This window comes from Ovis aries, chromosome 3, assembly GCF_016772045.2.
Source record: "Ovis aries strain OAR_USU_Benz2616 breed Rambouillet chromosome 3, ARS-UI_Ramb_v3.0, whole genome shotgun sequence".
NCBI classification, from domain to species: domain Eukaryota; kingdom Metazoa; phylum Chordata; class Mammalia; order Artiodactyla; family Bovidae; genus Ovis; species Ovis aries.
The window spans coordinates 95,870,843-95,884,794 of record NC_056056.1 but is presented as its reverse complement, the minus strand read 5'-3'; the positions used below and the strand labels follow the sequence as shown (position 1 = coordinate 95,884,794).

Below are 13,952 nucleotides of genomic sequence, written 5' to 3'. Positions count from 1 at the left end.
GGGGAAACAGACAGACATGACATTTGTATGCAAAATGCAAACAGTGGGATCTTATGCATATTTTAAAGAGATGAGTCTAGAACATTTCATCGCATAAGAAATCAAGGAAGCTAATGAAGGCTCCTTAGGGTTACGTATGAAGGACTCAGGGGTGAACCTGCATAGACTTCCATGGGCCAAAGATGAGAAATTACGTTCCTCTTAATGAGGATACACAAATCTGGTGCTAAGCTTACTAACAGCCAACATAAAGATGGAAACACAATCTGTTCCATGATTTACAAGGTCCTTAAGATAAAAATAAACCAGTTGCTGAGGAAAAACACAAGTATTCCTGGTCTTGAGAGGAATTCCTCCCTTGGATCAGTTTCTGAAGAATCTACACTTGGCTGTTATTTTTAAAGCAATGAGAAAAAAGGAAAGGACAAATCTCAACTGTATCATTATCTCTTAATCCTTCTTTCAAAGCATACTTTTCTATAACTAAAAGTAATTTAGAGAAGTGTCTAGAAATCTTATAAAACTGTTACCAAGAAACGAACAAATGTAAAAACTATCTCAGATCAAACTTGTATATCTGACTCCACTGCAGCCCTCAACCTGTAAACAATGGTGTCAAAATTCCTCACAAAAATCACTGGCCAAAATAATGCCCACTCCAGCCTCAAAGCTGCAACACATATACATGTGGGCACATGCAGGGGTGCGTGTAAAACCACACACACTGGTCTTCTTTTAGTATAATCGCTTTACAAGGTTGTGTTAGTTTCTGCTGTACAATGAAGTGAATCAGCTGTAAGTATACACACATCCCCTCCCTTTGGGACCTCTTTCCCACCCCACCCCCGCATCCCACCCCTCTAGGTCATCACAGAGCAGGGAGCTGAGCTCCCTGTGCTACAGAGAAGGTTCCCATGAGCTCTCTATTTTACACATGGTAGTGTGTATATATATATATGTCAACGCTACTCTCCCAATTCCTCCAACCCTCCTCTCCCCATCTCCTCCACAACCCCTGTCCATACGTCCACTCCTTATGTCTGCATCTCGATTCCTGACCTGCACACAGGTTCACCAGAACTGTTTTCCTAGATTCCACATAATTTGTGTTAATATGATATCTGTTTTTCTCAGCAATCCCACATACTGTTTTGAAAGTGAAAGTCGCTCAGCCGTGTCCGTCTCTTTGTGACCTCATGTACTACACAGTCCATGGAATTCTCCAGGCCAGAATATTGGCGTGAGTAGCCTTTCCCTTCTCCAGGGTATCTTCCCAACCCAGGGATCGAACCCAGGTCTCCTGCATTGCAGGCGGATTCTTTACCAGCTGAGCCACAAGGGAAGCCCAGGAATACTGGAGTGGGTAGCCTATCCCTTCTCCAGTGGATGTTCCCAACCCAGGAGCTGAACTGGGGTCTCCTGTATTGCAGGCAGATTCTTTACCAACTGAGCTATCAGGGAAGCCCACAGACTGTTTTAAGTGTTCCCTTTTCTCCACATCCTTGCCAGCATTTGTAATCTGTAGACTTTTTGATGATTTTCATGGACTCAGAGGTGCTCTTTCAATCAGGCTTGAATTTACAGACTGGGTCTTTAATCAAATGCTTTTCTGATGGGCTACTATGAATACAAATGTTTCCAGATGCTACAGGATAATTAAGAGTGTTTACAGTAGATCACTGTCCTCCGTCCATCTTACCTTTTATTCATTCGAGGACATCACTATAGTTATGCAGTTCAAAATCATGTTTTCTACTGATTTATCAGTTTAGCTACACTGGGCAGATAAAATCTGGTCCCCAAATTTCTGGAAATTCTAAGCCACTCAGCCCTTGGCCTTCCACATCTGTATGCATATGTATGAGCCAACATGTTTATGTCTTACATAATCTGTGACTTTACTATTAAAATATTAATAAACATTAGTTATAAAAAACCCACAGTCCATGTGGATATGATGTAGACCCCCCGTATGTAATATTTACTAGTAAGCACCAGATGCTTTCTGGACATCAATTCCATTTATGCTCATAATTCTCCTTCAGTGTACATACTTTTATCATCCCTATTCTGTAGATAAGAAAACCGAGCCACACAGAAGTAAAGCAACTTACCAAAGAACTCAGCAGTAGTGGAAGGGCCAGGACTGGACCTTAGTCCAGCTCCAGGGTCCCAGTGTTCTCAAGCACCAAGCTATTTTACCTGCCTACACTTTGGAACTCACAGTATTTAGTATCTACTATGGACACACATGGATTTAAAAGTTTCTATTTATATAAAACTACTTTTACTGGTAAAAAAGCAAAACAGAGCTGCTAAGTAAAAGCCCTACAGTCTTGTATTGAATTGTAAATGTACATGAACTCAAATGTATTTAATCACTAAACAATAACAAAAATAAAACACCTACACATAGATCTTGGCTCTTTCTACTTGAAATGGCCTAGAGAAATGAACACTCCCAGCACCTGGAGTCTCTTTTCTAAATAATCTCTCCCCCATAAAAATACAAGAAATCAAGAATTCCTAGGATCATGTCAAAATGACTCAGGAGATCATCTAAACAGGTGCCACTGGCCAAATATGAGGCATACATTCCTCCCAGTGGTGGTACAAAACATCACCTAGAAGTAGTTTTAAAAGAAAGAAACAATCAGATTCTGATCAAGCCTTTAGATGTAACTGCCGATTTACAGGACACAGGGCAGAAGAGCCTGCTGAACAATGCCACAGGAAAGGTAGTGCAAAATTCAGCCCTGGGGACTCCACAGGACAGACAGCCACTCAACCCCATTCCTTAAAGGAAAACTGTCAATTATGAGAGAGAAAGCGGGGACAGAGGGATATACGAAGGGCAGACCTACAGACAGAAAGAAACCCAGACCATGAGCGGGGGAAAATCCCACATTCAACTTTCCACAGTCTGGGTATCAGGGATTCCTTTCTGTAGGCTGTCTAGGGTAAGGCAATGAAAATGAGAGGTGCTTAAAATGCACGTTCTATTGACAACTTGCCCATTTCTCCTTGGACATCTGTGCGTCACTCACCGCTCCTCCATGAGCTCCCGGATGGAGGCTACTGTGGGGCCAGATCCCAGATGAGTATAATATGGACCTTCATCTTTCTCCACTATTTGTTCTGTAGAAACAGAGTAAACATCATTTGGAGACATCAATTCACCAACAGAAATTTAGGAAGGCAAACCACCAATAGGAAAATGAATGGCACATTATAAAACAGGAAATTCAAATGGCTCACAAACATGTGAAAATACACTCAAACTCAGGAAATCAGGATACAAATTAAAATAGAAATCAGGAACTACAAATTAAAATCACAATGAAACACCGTTATACATGGACCAAGTTGGCAAAAATCTTAAAGTCTCATAAAACTACATACTATCAAGACTGAGGTCTAACCACTTTGGCATTTAGTTTATCACTACATATAGTCTAAACCAGAGGTTAGCAAAGCACTCCATTTTAAGGTATGGATCCCAAACAAACTGAAAACAAGGACTCCAACAGGACCTGTACGCAGTGTTCATTGCAGCATATTCACGAGAGCCAAAGGTGAAAACCAGCAGATGCGTCCATCAACACAGATGAACATATATATCCATACAATGGAATAGTATGTGACCATAAAAAGGATTTATTCTGATACATGCTACAGCATGGATGAACCTGGAAAACATTCTGCTGTTCTTGTCCAGTTGCTCAGTCGTGTCCCATCTTTGTGACCCTATGCACTGCAGCACGCCAGGCTTTCCTATCCTTCACTATCTCCCTGAGTTTGCTCGAACTCGTCCATTGAGTCCATACTGCCATCCAATCATCTGATCCTCTGTCACCCTCTTCTCCTCTTTCCCTCAGTCTCTCCCAGCATCAAGGTCTTTTCCAATGAGTCAACTATTCACATCAGGTGGCCAAAATATTGCAGCTTCAGCATCTGTCCTTCCAATGAATACTCAGGACTGATTTCCTTTAGGATTGATTGATTTGATCTCCTTGCAGTCCAAGGGATTCTCAAGAGTCTTCTCCAACACCACAGTTTGAAAGCATAAATTCATGGGCACTCAGACTTCTTTATGATCCAACTCAGATCCATCCATGACTCCTGGAAAAGCCACAGCTTTGACTGTACACACCTTTGTCAATAAAGCGGTGTTTCTGCTTTTTAATATGCTATCTAGATTTGTCATAGCTTTTCTTCTAAGGAGCAAGTGTCTTTTAATTTCATGGCTGCAGTCACCATCTGCAGTGATTTTGGAGCCCAGGAAAATAAAGTCTGTCACTGTTTCCATTCTCTGCCCATCTATTTGTCATGAAGTGATGGAACCGGATGCCACGGTCCTAGTTTTTGAATGTCGAGTTTTAAGCCAGCTTTTTCACTCTCCTCTTTCACCTTCATCAAGAGGCTCCTTAGTTACTCTTCTTTTTCTGTCATTAGGTTGGTGGCATCTGCATTTCTGAGGTTACTGATATTTCTCCGAGCAATCTTGATTCCACCTTGTGATTCACCCGGCCTGGCATTTTGCATGATGTACTCTGCATAGAAGTTAAATAAGCAGAGTGACAATATACAGCCTTGACGTACTCCTTTCCCAACTTTGAACCAGTCTGTTGTTTCATGTCTGGTTCTAACTGTTGTTTCTTGGCCTGCATACAGGTTTCTCAGGAGGCAGGAAATGTGATCTGGTATTCCGATCTCTTTAAGAATTTCCCAGTTTGTTGTGATCCACATAGTCAAAGGCTTTAGTGTAGTCAATGAAGCAGATGTTTTTCTGGAATTCTCTTGCTTTTTCTCTGATTCAGTAGATGTTGGCAATTTGATCACTGATTCCTCTGCCTTTTCTAAATCCAGCCTGCATATCTGAGAGTTCTCAGTTCATGTACTGTTGAAGGCTAGCTTGAAGGATTTTGAGTATTACCTTGCTAGCATGTGAAATGAGCACAACTGTGCAACAGCTTGAAAATTTTTTGGCATTACCCTTCTTTGGGATTGGAATGAAAATTCTTTGGCATTACCCTTCTTTGGGATTGGAATGAAAACAGATCTTTTCATTTGGCCACTGCTGAGTTTTCCAAATTTGCTGACATATTGAATGCAGCACTTTAAGAGCATCTTTTAAGATTTTTAAAAGCTCAGCTGAAATTCCATCATCTTCACTAACTTTGTTTGTAGTAATGCTTCCTAAGGCCCACTTGACTTCACACTCCAGGATGTCTGGTTCTAGGTGAGTGACCACACCATCGTGGTCATCCAGGTCATTAAGACATTTTTTTGTACAGTTTTTCTGTGTATTCTTGCCACCTCTTCTTAATCTCTCCTGTTTCTGTTAGGCACTTACTGCTTCTGTCCTTTACTGTCCCCGTCTTTGCATCAAACATTCCCTTGTGACCTCTAATTTTCTTGAAGAGATCTCTAGTCTTTCCCATTCTATTGTCTTCCTCTATTTCACTGCATTGTTTACTTAAGAAGGCTTGCTTATCTCTCCTTGCTAATCTCTGCATTCAGTTGGGTATATCTTTCCCTTTCTCCTTGGCCTTTCACTTCTCTTTTCTCAGCTATCTGTAAGGCCTCCTCAGACAACCATTTTGCCTTCTTCCATTTCCTTTTCTTGGGGATGGTTTTGGTCTCCACCTCTTGTACAATGTTATGAACCTCCATCCATAATTCTTCAAGCACTGCGTCTACCAGATCTAATCCCTTGAATCTATTTGTCACTTATATAATCATAAGGGATTTGATTTAAGTCATACCTGAATGGCCAAGCGGTTTTCCCTATGTTCTTCAATTTAAGTCTGAATTTTGCAATCAGGAGCTCATGATCTGAGCCACACTCAGCTCCTGGTCTTATTTTTGCTGACTGTATAGAGCTTCTCTATCTTATGCTGCAAAGAATATAATCAATCTGATTTTGGTATTAACCATTTGGTGAAGTCCACGTGCAGAGAGTCATCACTTGTGCTGCTAGAAGGTGTCTGCTATGACCAGTGTATTCTCGTGACGAAATTCTGTTAGCCTTTACCCTTCTTCATTTTGTACTCCAAGGCCAAATTTGCCTGTTATTCCAGGTATCTCTTGACTTCCTACTTCTGCATTCCAATCCCCTATGATGAAAAGGACATCTTTTTTTGGTGTTAGTTCTAGAAGGTCTTGCAGGTCTTCACAGAACTGTTCAACTTCAGCTTCTTTGGCATTAGTGGCTGGGGCACAGACTTGGATTACTGTGATGATGAATGGTTTGCCTTGGAAATGAATTGAGATCATTTGGTAGTTTTTGAGATTATACCCAAGAACAGCATTTCAGACTCTCTTGTTGACTATGAGGGCTACCCCCTTTCTTCTAAGGGGTTCTTGCCCACAGTAGTAGATACAACAGTCATCTGAATTAAGTTCATCCATTCCCGTCCATTTTAGTTCACTGATTCCTAAAATGTCAATGTTTACTCTTGCCATCTCCTGTTTGAACACTACCAATTTACCTTGATTCATGGACCTAACATTCCAGGTTGCTATGCAACAATACTCTTTACAGCATTGAATTTTACTTTCACCATCCAGACACATCCACAACTGGGCATTGTTTCTGCTTTGACTCAGACTCTTCATTCTTTCTGGAGCTATTTATCTGCTCTTCTCTAATAGCATATGGACACCTACTGATCTGGCCGGGGCAGGGGGCTCATCTTTCAGTGTCTTATCTTTTGCCTTTTCATACTGTTCATGGGGTTCTCAAGGCAAGAATGCTGAAGTGGTTTGCCATTCCCTTCTATGGTGGACCATGTTTTCTCAGAATTCCCCATCATGACCCGTCCATCTTGGGTGGCGCTGCACAGCATGGCTCATGGTTTCACTGAGCTACACAAGGCTGTGACCCATGTGATCATTTTGGTTAGTTTTCTGTTCTTGCTCCTTCTGTCTGCCCTCTGATGGATGAGGATAAGAGGCTTGTGCAAGCTTCCTGACGTGAAATAAGCCAAACACAGAAGGACAAATACTGTATGATCCCACTTATATGAAATACCTAGAATAGGCAAATTCATTAAGGAAAAAGTTAGATTAGAGGTTACCAGCAGCTGGGAGGACTGAGGAATGAGGAGTTATTGCTTAATGGGTACGGAGTTTGTTTAGAGCGTTGAAACAGTTTTAGAAACAGATAGTGGCGATGATTGCATAATATTGTGAATGTAATTAATGACACTAAGCTGTGCACTAAACAATGATTAAAATGGCAAAATTTATACTAAATATATTTTAACACAATTTTAAAAAAAGAAAGGAATAAATTACTGATACAAGCTACAACGTGGAGACACCTTCAAAAACATTATGCTAAGTGGAAAAGTCAAGACACAAGATATCACATATATTGCATGATTCCCTTCAAATGAAATATCCAGAGTAGGTAAATCAGAGAAACAGAAATGGGAATCACAGTTGCCAGAGGCTGGGAGTGGGGAGGAATGGAGAGTTACAATTTAATAGGCGCAGGATTTTATTTTGGAGTGATGAAAGTGTTTTGGAATTAGACAGAGGTGATGATTTCACAACACTCTGAACGTGCTGAATGTCACTGAACTGCTTACTTTAAAACGCTTAGTTGTATGTTATATGAAGTTCACCGCAATTTAAAAAAATTGATCCATACAACAACATGGCTAAGTTTTATATGAATTTTTCTAAGAGAAAGAAAAAAAGACTATGTAATAGTAACTCTAGAAAATGCTATATTGACTGGATACTGTAAGGCTATGAACAAAAGAACTTTACACAAATACTGTAAAACACTGTGCTACGGCCGATAACTCTGTGTCAGGTCTAGGGAGACACACAACTCAACACAATGTGGCATTCTGCGATGGTCCCTACAACAGAAAAAGGACATTAGTGGGAAAACTGACAAAATCCAGAGTCTTTAGTTAATAGCACTGTACCAACATTAAAGCATTAGTTTTAAATGTACCATAATTATGTAAGACATTTATAGTTAGGGTATACTGGGTAAAGGGCATACAGGAACTCTGCATCAACTCTGCAGCTCTTCTATAAATGTAAAATTATTTCATAACAAAAAGTTTTAAAAACAGAGCTTCCCTGGTGGCTCAGTGGTAAAGAATCTGCCTGCCAATGCAGGAGACACAGGTTTGATCCCTGACCCAGGAAGACCCCACATGCCACAGAACAGCTAAGCCCGGGCACCATAGCTATCGAGCCTGCGCTCTAGAGCCCGGGAGCTGCAACGGCTGAGCCCCATGTGCCCCTGAGCCAGCGCTCTGCATGAGAGAGGCCACGGCAACGCCTGCACGTTGAGTAGCCCCGCTTGCCACAACCACAAAAGCCCGAGCAGCAATGAAGACGCAGCACATCCGATAAATAAGGTAAACTCCTTTAAAAAAGAAAAGAATTTCTCCAAGGAAAAATGTTTTATTTATTTATTTTTTTTTTTTAAATAAAACAAACCACACACTATACAGGGGACCCTACTTCGCTTGTCCTAGAGGAATTCTTGGCCACACGCATCAAAACACCCACAAGGATTTTCACAGCAACATTATTCACAGCAGTCAAAATTGGAAGCAACCCATAATCCAGCAACAATGAAATAGACACAGAAAACAGAAGAGTCATGTAACAGCACACATCCTGCAATGGGAACTGACAAACTGCAGCACCACTGTTGCGTACCACACCACCACAGTCAGCGAAAGAAGCACAGCACATAACACATACAGTAAGACTGCATTTAAATAATATTCAAAACCAGGTTCCACCAACAGAGATCCATACCCAGGTCTAAATTATTCAATGATTTTTTTGCCTACAAAAAACTGGCAATTTCATATAGCTCAATCTTAATATAAAGAAAAACTAAGAAATCATTGTCACAAGTCAAGCGAGTGGTTGCCTCTGGGGGATGGGAGAGAAATGTGACTGGGAAAGGCATACAGGGGATTTCTGGGGAGCTGGAAATGGCCTACTACTTGATTCAGACAGTGGTTACACAGGTGCTCATTTCATAAATGTTCATTAAACTGTACATGAATCTTTTGCGTACCTGCCAATATATGGAATTCACAACTTTTAAAAGGTAAAAAATTAATGTTGCACCTATTCTAGGTAGAACATTATGCTCAGTTTCAGGGGGAAAGCAAGACAGAACAATAACTAACTGGGCCTTTAAAAAGTTTATGGTCTAGCTGGGTGAGATAAGACCCACATATAAGAAGATCGGGGAAGGATTCATTTTTTAATGCATAGTGTTGGAACTGGGGAAAAATCTGATCCATACTGAATACCTTACCCCAAAATGCATTCCAAATGGTTGAAAGATTTAAATACAAAAAGTTAAACTATAGAAGTTCTAGAAGGAAAAAAAAATGGATGAGTTATAAAAAAAAAAATCATGGAAATGGGAAGGTCTTCTTTAAGTATAAGTTGAAATTCTGAAGCCAATACACACAGATACTCCCCAAACTCTGATAAATATAACTAAAGAAAAATTTAAGTAATAACTACCAAAAGTCAAGTCAAAAGACAAAACACCACACTGGGGAGAAATACTTGGATCTCACACCAGACAAATGGTTGCTTTCTTTAACATTATCAAGTGCTCCTCCAGCGAAGTAAGGTCAATAATACAAGAGGTAAAAGAAAAAAGGATAAAACTGGTTCTTTGAAAGGGAATGAAAACGGGTCAAACATATGTAAGGGTATAATAAACTACCAGTTTTACCTTTCAGATGGGTCACCATCAAAGTCTGATAACTCCTCATGTTGGTTAGAGTACAGGAAAACAGGCAGTATGGAAGTAATTTAGCAATATATTAAAATTACAAATGCCCAACCTGCTTGCCTCAGTAATTTCAAAGAATGTCAAATTCTTCTAAGAATTTATTTCTAGGAACTCAGATATATGTACATATGTACAAAGTGATATGTATATAAAAGAATGCTCACTGCATTATTTGTAATGGCAAAATATCAGAAACCTAAATGTCCAGAATACATTATGTGTAATAAATATATTATAGCACATCCATATAATGAAATACTAAGCATCTACCAAAAGGAATAAGCAGCTCCAGATTTACGGACCAAAAAATGACCTCCAAGATATTTCAAATGGGAAAACAAGCAAATTTCAGTATAGCGTGTATAATGTGTTAGTATGCACACACAATCACACATACATCAGTATATATGCACACATAAAGGTGTTTATGTCATTACCCACACTAAGGATAAGACTAGGTTGGTGAAAATGAGTTCAGTTGTATTTGTGGTTGAAAACAAACAAATGGCTGGCCATGGTGTGTCCATCAGTAGAGGAATTAACTGATGGAAGGTGTCTGCTGCTTACGGTTTCTGCTCATGGAGACGCTTCCTCCCACTCTGAATTAGTGTCATGGTCTCCTAACTGGTCTCAGTCCTCCAAAGACCATCCTACCCAATACCAGTTAGACTCAAAACAGAAATGTGATCAGACCAGTTCCATGCCAGACAGAAGACAGAACCCAATTCCAGAGCACAGTCCACAAGGCTCCCAAGGAGTCATCCCTGCATACCTCTCAGCCTTGCATCTCCTTTTTACACAACCATGCAATACTCCTGTGTCTTGAAACACCTTTTCCCATTGGCAACAGTGCCTTCATTTCTTTCTTTCTTTGGAAAACTCATCTCTTAAGGCCTAGTTTAAATGCCACCTTTTCTGTGAAGCCTTTTTAGACTTCTTTCCCTCTGGACTCCCAGAGCACCTTGCATACAACAAAAGTATCAAAGCAGGGATCACATTTTTATTGTTACCATGTCACAGCAGAATGAACACAGATTTTACAGAGACCTGGGCAACTGTGATGAATTATCTTCCTAGCCTCTCTAATCCTCACACCTTCTTGGGTAAAATACATAAAGGGCCAAGTGCAGTATTTGGAGTATAATATGAACTCAATACACAGCTGCTGTCTAGGCTCTGCCAAACAAACTGTATGACTGTGCCCAAGTCACACAATACTTGGGAGCTTTAGGCAGTGAAAGTAATGTTTCTATATTTTAGAATTGTTGAGGATTACGTGAGATGGAAGGTACCTGGCACAGTCCATAACCTATCAATGTTTAAATGTATTAAAACAATGAAAGGATTGAAACTGACTTGCTCCAAATAGACACAATTTTGAACCATAAGACAGAGAGGATTAAAGAAGGATGTATATAGGGAGTGGGGGAGGGAAGAGACCAAGTTAACCTGGAAATTAGATGGTCAGGATCCTCTGGGAAGGCCACTAACACACAAAGGCAGACACAGCTCCAAGTGCCAAGCAAAACCAAAGGCATTCTCTTCCTTTCCTATAAGGAAAATTCTCTCCCTTTTCCTATACGGATGCCTTGCAGTTTACAAGGCATCCAAGTAGTCCTTTAGAAGTCTTATTTCTCTTAATTACATCCCTTTCCCTGATTTTATGTATATATATTTAAAATATATTAATACATATATATTAAAAACATACAATACATACATATTAAAACGTATGTATGTATAATACACACATACTATGTATACTATGTATACAATATAATGTAAACAAAGAAGACATTGTAGACAGACGCTTCACCGTCTGAGCCACCAGGGAAGTCCAACATGTATAATACGGGATTGGGGGCAGGAGGAGAAGGGGACGACAGAGGATGAGATGGCTGGATGGCATCACTGACTCGATGGACGCGAGTCTGAGTGAACTCCGGGAGTTGGTGATGGACAGGGAGGCCTGGCGTGCTGCGATTCATGGGGTCGCAAAGAGTCGGACACGACTGAGCGACTGAACTGAACTGAACTGAACTGATAAATATATCTAGATCTTTCCTTTGATTCGATGCCTTATGGGGGAGAAGATACTCTGTGGGAAGAAACTGGACTTAGAGGCAGTTATATGCTTAGTTATAAACTAGTGCTGTGCTGTGCTAAGTCGCTTCAGTCGTGTCCGACTCTTTGCGGCCCCATGGACTGTAGCCCGCCAGGCTCCTCTGTCCACAGGGATTCTCCAGCCAAGAATGCTAGAGTTGGTTGCTGTGTCCTCCTCCAGGGGAGCTTCCTGATCCAGGGATCAAACCCTCGTCTCTTACATCTCCTGCTTGCACTGGCAGGTGGGTTCTTTACCACTAGCGCCACCTGGGAAGCCCCATAAAACTAGTATATATTCTCGAATTTAATTCTTCTAGTTTGCATACATGTTTACATACACAAGGATATATACCATTATATATGTGCGTCTTTTGTGTGGCAGTGGGCTTTCACTTAGTTACAGTGCCAGATGGGTGACAAGATTTCACAAGGTTTATAGAATATAGTATATGCTTTGAATCAGTGACAAATGGATGCTTCTGTTTTCCCATAGTCAAATAAGGTTTGTTAGTATTCTTGGTGTTGTCTAATGCTATTAATCAAATCCAGTAGTGAGTTGATTCTATTTATTACTGTAACATACACATGGTCTTCTGTCATTTTATGTTTTCCATGTTTCCTGTTTTTCTTTCCTATCTTTTAAAATGGATTTTGTGTTTTCCTTTACTTCCCCCTGCCCCACCGATCTACAGTATGCTTTCAGTAATGCTAACAGTACTTTGGGAAAAAAAGAAGTCAGCACCCTTACACAATTTCTCATACTTCTTCCTTCAGTTTACCTCCTGGTTTTTGTTGGTATCGCTGTGAACATGTTTTTCCCCTCTATTATAAAAGAGATATTTAATATAAAACAAAGTTCAAGTATAGTGTAAATAAATACATTACCTTTTGTTTCAGAAAAACAATACATTTAGTGTTTAGTGCCAGCCCCTTCACACCACAGATCTCACTTCCCTGATCTGCCACTTATTTGATTCATCTCCAAAACATTTTGAGTTCTAACATGTTTGGAAATGTTTTTATGAAGCCTTTACACATGAATGGCAACTTTACTGGGCACAGAATTCTTAAGTCAAACATTTAATCTCAATATCCCAAGAAATGGAATTCAAACGTCTAACAAAGAACTCATACCCAGAAAAAAGAACCCTTACTGATCAATAAGAAAAAGAAATACAACAGAGAAATGGGCAAATGGCTTGAACTTTACAAAAGAGGAGATACATTAATCACGAGGGAAATGCAAATTAAGGGCACAACGAGATATGATTATACACCCACCACAGTGGCAGAAAGCCCATCGATACCATTTGCTGGTTTAGATGTGAAGTACTACTGGTGGGAGTTTAAACTGCTACAACCACTTTGGAAAACAGACAGTACCTATTAAAGCTGAACACATACAATTTCAGTCCTAGATATACACCCAACAGTAGCATGTAAGTGTGTACATGCATGTACCAAGGGATGTATATAGGAATGTCCTACAGCAGCATGACTCATAATAACCCCCAACTGGAAACAACCCAAAAGACTATCAACAATCTAATGGATTAAGGGCAGTATATTCATAAAATGGAATACTATAATACTAATACTATAATAAATACACACTATAACATTTAAATGTATACTATAATACTAATAAACAGAATAGCAATGAGCTATTGCTACACACAAACAGATGAACCTCACAAACACTGAACCAAACAAGCCAGAATATAAAACCATACACACATACGAAGTTTAAGAGCGGGCAAAGCTGATCAATGTGGTTAGAACAGTAGCTACCTTAGGACAGGAGTCAGCAGACTTTTTATGTTAAGGGCCAGATGGCAAATATTCAAGGCTTTTGCAGGGCATGCAGTCTCTACAGCAACTATTCATTTTTGCTAATGTAGTGCAAAAGCTGGAGAAGGAAACGGCAACCCGCTCCAGTGTTCTTGCCTACAGAATCCTGTGGACAGAGGAGTCTGGTGGGCTGCTGTCCACAGGGTTGCACAGAGTCGGACACAACTGAAGCGACTTAGCATGCATACATGGA

The 13,952-nt window shown here is 40.2% G+C and overlaps 1 protein-coding gene across 5 annotated transcripts in view; it reads right to left on the bottom strand.

Moving 5' to 3' along the window:
* Positions 1–13,952, bottom strand: part of TET3 (tet methylcytosine dioxygenase 3) — a 111,746-nt gene that overhangs the window by 29,261 nt on the left and 68,533 nt on the right. For all 5 annotated transcript variants that reach the window (XM_015094461.3, XM_042248101.2, XM_042248102.2 and 2 more), the window contains one exon: positions 3,048–3,138. In XM_015094461.3, coding sequence (XP_014949947.3) covers positions 3,048–3,138 — 91 coding nt within the window. The remainder of the gene's footprint in view (positions 1–3,047; positions 3,139–13,952) is intronic.